This window comes from Papaver somniferum, chromosome 4 (assembly GCF_003573695.1).
Source record: "Papaver somniferum cultivar HN1 chromosome 4, ASM357369v1, whole genome shotgun sequence".
NCBI classification, from domain to species: domain Eukaryota; kingdom Viridiplantae; phylum Streptophyta; class Magnoliopsida; order Ranunculales; family Papaveraceae; genus Papaver; species Papaver somniferum.
The window spans coordinates 124,480,080-124,490,201 of NC_039361.1; the positions used below are offsets into that span (position 1 = coordinate 124,480,080).

General features: G+C 35.6%; 1 protein-coding gene across 1 annotated transcript; it reads left to right on the forward strand.

The window, feature by feature from the left end:
- Positions 1-6,269: 6,269 nt before the first annotated feature.
- Positions 6,270-7,307, forward strand: LOC113273087. The gene has a single exon (XM_026522856.1). The coding sequence runs from the start codon at positions 6,270-6,272 to the stop codon at positions 7,305-7,307; it is 1,038 nt and encodes a 345-aa protein (XP_026378641.1).
- Positions 7,308-10,122: the final 2,815 nt, after the last annotated feature.

Below are 10,122 nucleotides of genomic sequence, written 5' to 3' on the forward strand. Positions count from 1 at the left end.
TTTTAGCATAACTGACAGAGAAATATAGGAAACTACAATCAACAGTTGAACTTTTTCCATAAGAGCTTTACATGGTTTAAACGATTATTTCACCCCTTGCCTCTGCTGCCATGGCGGCTTCAAAGTTTCCCTTTCCTTTGTTCCAGTTGTATCTGGCCTCCATCTTTAGGACATACCTATACTCAAAGCCTAGAGGCATCTCACTAAACAATATAGTTGCATCTATAGGTATCCCTTGCGCAATCTGCCGTTCAACATCACCCCTTACCTCCTCCCCTAAACCTTCTTTGATAGTGGGGCACAAATTACAATAAGCCAAGTATTTTACCTGTTCTGCATGGAGAAATAAGCCAGTACCACACAAATACCAAAAATAATATTGTACCCTGTGGAGATGATCATCTCTATAGCGCATAACTCTTGTCATTGATATGGGAGCTCCTTCAGGAATGTTATCATGGTTACAAGCCATCTTGTGAACTCTTAAATTTGTTTGTGATCTTAGAAGCTGTAGTGATTTAGTGTCTGGAAATAAGGATTGCTAACCCTTTTATAGCATTACTAAGATATATTGGAGTGTTAAACCTTCTCCTCTACTTTCCCTAGAATTCTTGGATTTCTCTATATTGTCGAGTATATCGACATTTAATGGCTCTTCTAAGATCGCACGCTTTCTTATTTATGGCCTTGCAAACTTCTTGACTTTGCCTTTCACCTTCTTTAGTTAAATCAACCTTAATTAACCTACACTATGAGGAGCAGGAATAGACTCTTGAAAGCCCTTTATTACCCTAGTCTCACCTAATATAAGTGATTTAAATTGATGTTAGGTATGTGGTAGATGGCTTAGGTATCTACGGGCACTATCTGTATCACGATCTCTGAATTTGAAATTTGAATGTAGATTACCCTCTCTCGGATCGATGTCTCTACCTTTATTTGGATTTTAGGGTGTTAGTAACTAATGGATAAATCAACTTTGGTACTTTAGCTTGGTTTTTACATTACCCTTTAGGTATATACATATTCACTGTGATGTTACCTTTTCTCAAGACTTTTAAAAAAATTTAAGACAAACCCCAATAAATAGAGTCAAAGGAAAAGTTTTATACCTCCTACCTAGACTTCCACAACAATATCTTTCCCTAATGGTTGCCGAATTTCTATTGGCCCAAAAAAAGATGCCTTTTTTTCTTGGTTCCTGGATTGATCACGGGTGTATGTTGTTTTGTCAAGGCCTCAGTTTGAATCTTGTAGTTATTATCTATTTATTAGCTCAGTGTTCCCCCTATTTCTTATTATTCCTTACCTCTTTTCTTCTTTTTCTTATTAAGATGGGTGAAAATTTGAACTTGTATAAGCACCTTAGTGGTCTTTCTCTTGCACAATGTATGGCTAATCATAATAACATTGGGCTTCTTCCAACCCCTCATTCTTTTATCAGGGATTTTGGAACCAAACAATATAGTATTCTTGCTAGAGTTTTTTATACTGTTATTCTTCAACAATGGAAGTAAGGGGAGCACTTAATAATTTTTGGGGTAGTCAAATAACGTTTCAAATTAGAGAAGTAGACCCAAACTTATTCATCATCACTTTCAGGAAAAAGGAGGATTTTCATTGGATGTCATCAAATGGACCGTGGTACCCTTTTGGTAATGTACTGGCTGCGACAACTGCTTATCAGGGAATGAAAATTTCAACTGATCTGGTAAAAGAGATTCTTATCTGGGCTTACATATTAAATATTAAATTTGAACACCATGCAGAGAAAATGTTAGGCTTAATTACTGGTAAAGTAGGTCAAGTTGCCAGAGTTTATACTGGAAGGGATTCACCAGACTTTATACCAAGGGTACTTCTGTGGGTGAATATAGAAAAACCACTTATTCATCATTTTATTGTTAAGGTAGGTAGATACCCAGTTACGTCCATTTACTTCAACTACATCAACCTGCCTTCAAAATTCAGTTCCCATTATCTAAGGCTAGGACACAAAGTTGGTGAATGTGATGTTTTGCTAGGGAAACCACTAGAAGATATCTATGATATAAATGTCAACTCACCTTACCCTAGTGATGATACAAACTGGATAAATAATGTTTTGGTCCAAGTCTGGAATCCCAAGGATAATTTCGATCATACAGGAGTGCTGGTACCAGTACAAGAATATTTAAATCAGCCAGGTGTGAGAGAAACATTCCATGACATATTCAGAACTTATGTGGATGAAGAGCCGGCTCTGCGTGATGACGATCATGAGAATCTTCATAAAGTCCAACCACCTCACTCTTCTTCGTCTTATCCTTCGAATGCCTATGATGTGTTAGGCCCTTTTGTCATCACTGAATCCCCGTCTTCTGCTTTTGATGAAGATATGCCTTTAACATCTTCTTATGTGTTGGGAAAGAGAACTTTCCCGTACAATCTCCCTGAGAACTTTATACCCATTCCTTCTTCAGATGAATCGTTCCGATTCGCGAACTCAGAAACTTTTCGAGTCTTAGCTAAATCGGAACCTGGTGCTATACCTATTCTAGAAGCCGGTTCTGAACCAGATTTTTCTATTCCGGTTCCAAATAATGGTTCCCCTAATAGGTCTATTTAAGACATCTCAATTATTAGAAGATTATCTTTTTCATCGCCTGTTTTGGGGGAATCTCTTGAATCCTTAATTTCACCATCTGTGCCAGTGAGTTCTGCTCTAAATTCTCTGGATTGCATTCAACATTCATCATGCATATCATATTCATTTCATACGCCATCGACTCAGCCGAAGTCTGCATTTAAAATTTCAGTCTCTAATTATGTTTCTTCTTCATCTTCTGAGCAATTATGCTCAATCCCTTCACATGACGGAAAGGTTTTAGAAATTCATCAGTATGGATCAAACATGGCTAATCATCGGTCAAGATCGAGTACTTATCATCCAATTCCCTTCCCGGAGTTAGTTCCCCAATATGAGGAGACACAGGTACTTCCTTCTAAATCCCTAACTTTTTTTACAATCCCGTTTAGCCTAGTAAGTTTAATTCTTGCTTATTACACGTTGTGCTTCATTTATTGAATCTAATTACTAGGAATTCACTTGTGATCTGTGCATCCTTTTAGCTCTAGAAAAAACAATGAAAATAATAGCTTGGAATGTGCAGGGTTTGGAAACCCCTTCACAAAAAACCATCTTAAACAAATCATTGATGTAGATAGACCTGAAATCTTATTCCTGTTGGAAACAAAATCACAAAAACCATTAGTTAGATCTCTCTTGAAAGACTACCCTAATATACACATAATAGATCTTAAGGAAATGAAGGAGGTCTAGCTCTGGCTTGGGTAGATGGTTTTGCTTATGAAATTGTACAATGGAACACAAATATGATAAATATCCTAGTCCAAACTAACCATGAATCTAAGAAGTGGATTTTAACTTGTTTTTATGGTAGTCCATACCCAAACAATAGACATATAGCATGAGACTTTATTTCAGTATTTTCCGAACAGGTAGATAAAAATTCTATTCCTTGGATCCTACTAGGAGATATGAACATGATTTTCAGTCAGGATGAAAAAGTTGGAGGCCTTCCCTTCAAAAACACTGATAGTGAGTACTATCAGAATATCCTCAATAATGCCGGTTTATCAGATATAGGCTTTACTGGATATGAATTCACTTGGAACAACCATAGAGATGGTATAGCTAATATACAAGAAAGACTAGATAGAGCTGTAGCAAACAATGAATGGAAATCTCAGTTTCAAAATGCTGAACTGTCACACTTAGTAGCTGTGGGTTCAAATCATAGTCCTATTTCACTTAAACTTGATTCTATAGCCACCACACGTAAGCATACCTTTAAATACTATGATACCTGGCAAAAAGAACAGTCATGTATACAAACTATTAGAGAAACATGGAAATCTAGTCAGACAAAGGATAATTCCTCTCTTTCGCTTCTTTCTAATCCTCAAGAGTTGCAGCATAATCTAGAACATTGGAAGAAAAACATCTTTGGTAAGCCCAACAAAGAAATTAGGAAAGTCTTACACTAGATAGACATACTTAACAGTTCGAGTCATGTCTATAGGAAAGAAGAGAAAATTAATGACAAACTTTTGTTATTAGAAAAACTTTACGACACTCAGGAGGCGATTGCCAAACAACAATCAAGAGATAATCTGGTTCAATTAGGAGAGAGGAATACAAAATTCTTCCATACTAAAACACTTAAGAGAAGGAAATGTAATAACATAGAGTGTATCAATCTGAGTAACGGAGAAACAACGTTTAAAAGAGAAGAAATCAAGAAGACTCTAAGAGACTTCTACCGAAATCTTTTCTCTGAAGATCAAAACTCTTCAATACATGATTTAGATTTAGATTTATTTTCTAACATTAAATGTACTATATCTAAAGAGGAAAACACAAGCTTAAATGCCATTCCTTCTTCTCAAGAAATTTTAGTTGTTCTAAGAAAATTAAAACCAAACAAATCCCTGGACCAGATGGATTTCCGGCAAGTTTCTTTAAAATGAACTGGGATATTGTAGGGGAGCAAGTAACCTATACAATTCAAAATTTCTTTAGAACAAGATAGCTAAACCCTGAATTTAATAAGACTTTCCTTTTTCTTATTCCGAAAATAAGACACCCTAAGGACCCAGTCAGTTTTGACTTATAGGATTATGCAACATTATTTATAAGATTATAGCAAAAATTCTAGCTAATAGAATCAAACCTCACTTGGATTCCATAATTTCTCCATTCCAAGCTGCTTTCTTGTCAAATAGACAAATTTCAGATAATATTATAATTTCACAGGAAATTATTCATTCTTTCAAGAAAAAGAAAATTAAGCACGCTGGTATGGGCATCAAGATTGATACGTCAAAGGCATTTGACAGCGTCAATTGGGATTTTCTCTTAAATCTCTAAAGGCATTCGGTTTTGATCAAGCTTTTTGTAATCTAATTAAGACTTGTATTTCCACAACCTCAATAGCAGTCCTGTTAAATGGATGTCCAGATGAATATTTCAAACCCATTAGAGGCCTCAGATAGGGAGACCCTCTCTCCCCCTATCTTTTTATTATCTGTATGGAGATATTTTCTAGGAGTCTAATTTTAGCAGAAGAAAACAGTGAAATTCATGGAATAAAGATAACACCTAAGAATATCTCCATCTCCCACTTTTTTTTTGCTGATGATTGCTTGCTGTTTATTAGGGCTGATCTGAAAGAATGCCACCAGATTTTAAACATTATAGAAAACTTTAGTAGAGCCTCTGGGAAACTCATCAATTTCGACAAATCTGGTATCTTTTTTAGTAAGAAAATACAACCCAAACACCAAAGGATGATTAGCAAAATCCTTAAAATCAAACATATAGACCTAAAAGACTCATACTTAGGAACACCGCTATTTGTAGATAAAACCAAAATAAAACTTTTTGAAGGCATAATAGAAAAGATGGAACAAAGAATCCAAGGTTGGATACGGAAAGTTTTAGCTCAATCGAGTAAGATGATACTGAATAAGGCTACTTTAGCTAACTTAGCTAGTTATCAAATGAGTTGTTTTGTACTGCCCAAAAAGATAACCAACAAAATAGATGCCCTTCAAAGGGACTTCTGGTGGGGTAAAGAAACAAATTACAAAGGCTACTACCCAAAATCGTATTCTTGTTTGTGTAAACCTATTAACAAAGGAGGCCTTGGATTTAGAAATGCTCATAAATTCAACTTATCCCTTATAGCCAAACTTGCGTGGAGAATTATGACAGAACCAAAAGCTCTCTGGGCATCCCAATTGAAACCTAGATACTTCAGGAGAACCTCGGCTTTTAGAGAAAATATTCCATCTACTAGTTCTTGGATATGGAAGTGCATATACAAAGGAATAATTTTAGTAGAACAAAATAGCATTTGGGAAATAGGAAATGGAATGAAAGTCAATATATGAGAGGATAAATGGATACCTGAATTGCCTGAAAAACTTAAACAATACAAAACTGTCCATAACTCCTATTTAATGCTTGTCAAGGATTTAATAGACACCAATACAAAAAGATGGAATGAATCCTTAATCTATTCCTTGTTCCCTAGTTCTATAGCTCAGAAAATTTGTAATATTAGGCTGGCAAAAGAAGATACTCTGAGATGGTTACTCAATAAATCTGGAAAGTTTACAGTTAAGTCTATGTACAATAAGCTAAATGAAAAAATCCTAAATAATTATAACTTGGGTCAACCTGATATTTTCTGGAAGAAACTATGGGAAATACAAACCTCTCAAAGGATAAAAAAAATTTTGCTTGGAAATGTCTACAGAATGCAGTTTCAACCAACTTTAAACTTTCTAAGTTTAAAAGTGATCTCTCCCCTTCTTGTTCTTTTGGCTGCAATGAGGCTGAAACAATAGAACATCTGTTTTTACACTGTAAGTATGCAAAATTTGTGTGGGCTACTGACCCTTATCCCGTAGTTGTACACTTTGACAGTACTATACATTTTTTAGATGTCTTTAAAGAATGGCTAGAGAAAGAAAATCCTCTGATTCCCATAGAAATCATTATGACCAAAATTTGGTTTATATGGAAGGAAAGATGCAACAGAGTTTTTGATAATCAACAACAAACTTGCCAGCAAGTAGCTTTAGAGATACAGAGACACCTAGCTTTCTGGCATAAGGAAAAATACTTAGTTAAAAGTAAAGATTTGGTATCAGGAAACAAAGGAGATAAAATCTGGAAATTTCCAGAATCCCTACATAATAAACTAAACTTGGATGTTGCTTGGATATCAAGCAGTGTACCAACAGGCTTTGCTATAATCTTCAGAAATGATGCAGGTGAATTCACTCAAGGAAGAGCAGGACCAATCTCAGCAACTACCCCAGAAGAAGCGGAAGCTCTAGGATTCCTTCAGTCAGCTAAATGGGCAAGAGCTATGAAACTTTCTGATTTTAGTATGGAAGGAGACTGTAAGAACCTTTTTGATTATCTGAAGGGAGAGCCATCTCAAATCACCTGGCAGAACCAATCCATCATGGAAGAAGTGAAGGATGAAATTTCTTTTTGTAACAATTTTAAAGGTTTCCATTTCATTCCTAGAACAACAAATAATGTAGCTGACACACTAGCTAAGGAGGCTAGGCTCTTCAGAACTGCTATTAACTGGGATGCCAACCCTCCTTCTTGTATTCAGTATGTTTTAGAAGTAGATAAATCTAATGTCAGGGTATCGTCCACATGCCCAGTACTAGATGTCTCTACTGGTTTTGATGTGAGGGTTACTAACTCCCAAAGTTAGTTCTTTTATTGCATTTTAACTTACAAAAAAAAAAAGGATATCACTTGTATGTAACATTGACAATCTCGAGATAGAATAAAAAACGAAAATTTAACAATCAAAACCTTGTAAAAGGTAATTGATTAATCCCACGTCCAAACATGTCAACAAGTATAATGGGATGTGCACAAATTTAAGTGATAAGCGCAGTCTTACCATTCCGTTGTCTGTTAAATTATAAGAAACCAATTATAAGGGATTCAAGATTTTGGTTTTGAGGGCTCACAAAATAACAGAAAAGGGGTCATCAAATAGTAATCTCCAAAACCCGTTATCCCAATGATTAATTAATGTTAATGATTATGTTAACTAAATTAGACAACATTAGTGATATGATTAGTAATAAGATTAGACTAATTATTTGATTTATGGTTAATACTTGAAAATCAAAATTAAAAGTTCCGATAAGAAAAATTATGTAATTTTTTTATATACGGTTGGGAATTCATACATATTATGCCCCCTCATTCCACATTTATAATAGTTGAATCCATAGGAGGCTATGGAGAAGAAAAGGAAGAAGAGGCTATAGAGGAGAAGAGAGAAAGAAGAAGAAGAGACGTTTTTTTTTTCGGTTTAGGTTTAGCTTTTGATTTAATTAGATTTAGGTTTGATAATTATTTTGATTATCGGAGGGTATATTTTTATTTTTAATAATAAAATAGGTTCCCCTCATCCACATTTATGATAGTTGAATCCATAAGAGCCCCTACAACCAATTCCTTCGGTCCCTATAATAGGATTCAATTATAATGGACCCAAACACAAACATTCATCCAGTTCCTTCCATGGCATGGTTAGTCAAAAGGACGTATTTGACATGTTATCGGACTGAGATTATGTCAGTGTTAAGTGGAGCCGAATATAACAATTAGGGGTGTGCAACGGACGGACGGTTGCGAATTAGGGGTCACCCGAGTCCAATCCGTCAAAGTTGTGAATTTGGAAAATCCAAGCGTGTTCGGTCCAATCAATCGCGGATTTGACATCCGCGTATCAGCTGGTGATACGGACGTATGCGGATTAACCGCGGATTTAGTAAAAAGAAAAAAAAAACAACTAAATCCATCGAGTTTCTCTGCACGAAGATTAACACCTGCACCAAAACATCGTTATTGGATGACTGACGAAGCTATATTGAATTCAAAGGATTCGTGGTTATATTTTGCAATTCAACAGCTTTCCCCATTCGATCATACTGTAACAGATGGTGACTACTTGGGGAATGGAGGCGTAGAAGAAGAATTTTTCAACCCGTATTTATTTCCTCCAAGTTCGTTAGATCTTTTCGACAGTGTTCCAGATTTCCAACTGCAAAAAAGAGCCGCAAAAGAGACTACCGATCACTCTTGTTCTGGATTTGGACGGTATGGACATCGAATTTCTACAGAGTTTAGGTTCTCAATTATGTTTATTTGTATATCATAAAAATACCATGTCATTTTCTTGTCTGGGAGAGTGTATTTATCAGTAAGATGTATGATTCTTGACACTCCCTAATCAGTATACTGTATAAGAGACGGTGGTTTTCGTACGAGGTTTCGCTTTAGCTAATGAAAGTGCATGATGCTTGCTTGTCCGACTATTTCTGTTCATAAATATTTGTTCTTTCTTTGCTATAGAAACGTTAGTTCACTTCACATTAGATACATGTGAAGGTGCAGATTTCAGTGTAAAGCCAAATCCTAGTGTACGGAAGAATCCGTGGATTTCAAAGTCCAACTGCAACCAAACCACTAAAAGTGCGAATTTGAGAATCTATCTGTATCCGGCCCATAGATCTTACGGATTGGGTTTCATCCGCAATTTTTCGGATGGATACGAATGAAATCTGCGGTTCCGGACATTTTGCTCACCCCTAAAAACAATCCAGTTCTGTGCGAATGACATCATTGGAATTTGGAAGAAAGAAGGATTCACTCCGTTATTGGGCCGAGCATGCGACAGTTCTATTTAGCCGAAACTTGGAGTTTTACCCGAAAAACCTGTCTTCCTTACCCGGTTTTCTGAAACTGTTTAGATTTTTCTTCTCTGTATTTTTTCTTTCAATTCCATTTTTTAAAATCGAAACGATTAAAGTCTTATAACAATCAATTGATAACTAATATTTGTTTTTATGTAAGCAAATAGAAGTATAACGCGTTTTGATTCAATCAATTCAGCGATTTTGATTTTTGTTTAAATTGACAATCTAAAATCTCCCAAATATAATCAGATGCATCAGTGAATGGGTTTCCGTTAATCTCTGTTTGATAAAAGAAATTGGAAGGTAGTTTTTGAAAGTTTGTAAAACATGATCGAATAAAAAATAAAATTGAAAACCAATTTCAATTTTGCGTTACTGGCAAAATACAATGGACCCATCGTATAGAAGGCCTCCTTACAGTCGGCCGATAAAAATCCGAGAGAAAATTTTAAATTGGAGAGACAACCAAGCACGTGTAGTATTCTTCTCTCGGAAAAGAGGAAAGCCTCAAAGGTGCATTACAGTTCATCGATTCAAGATCGCGATCAGTTACATGACTGATACGAAAGGTACCAACAGTTATGAAGAATTCATACAGGTAACACTGATAGTCAAACATACACCAGGGATAATTAAGAACCTCAACAACAGAGTTACAAGATCAATTCTGGAAAAGATTTCCTACCATTCCTACCTGATTCAAAGGTAACAGGACTAGTTTAAATGGTCTTGGCTGGATTAAAAGTAATACATCCAGCTAAAAAAACAAATCTATAATCAATAGAAAAGTCAGGATCTGGAAATCCAACC

Coding starts and splice junctions, on each gene's coding strand:
- LOC113273087 (XM_026522856.1), top strand. CDS start 6,270: ATGGGAAATACAAACCTCTCAAAGGATAAAAAAAATTTTGCTTGGAAA.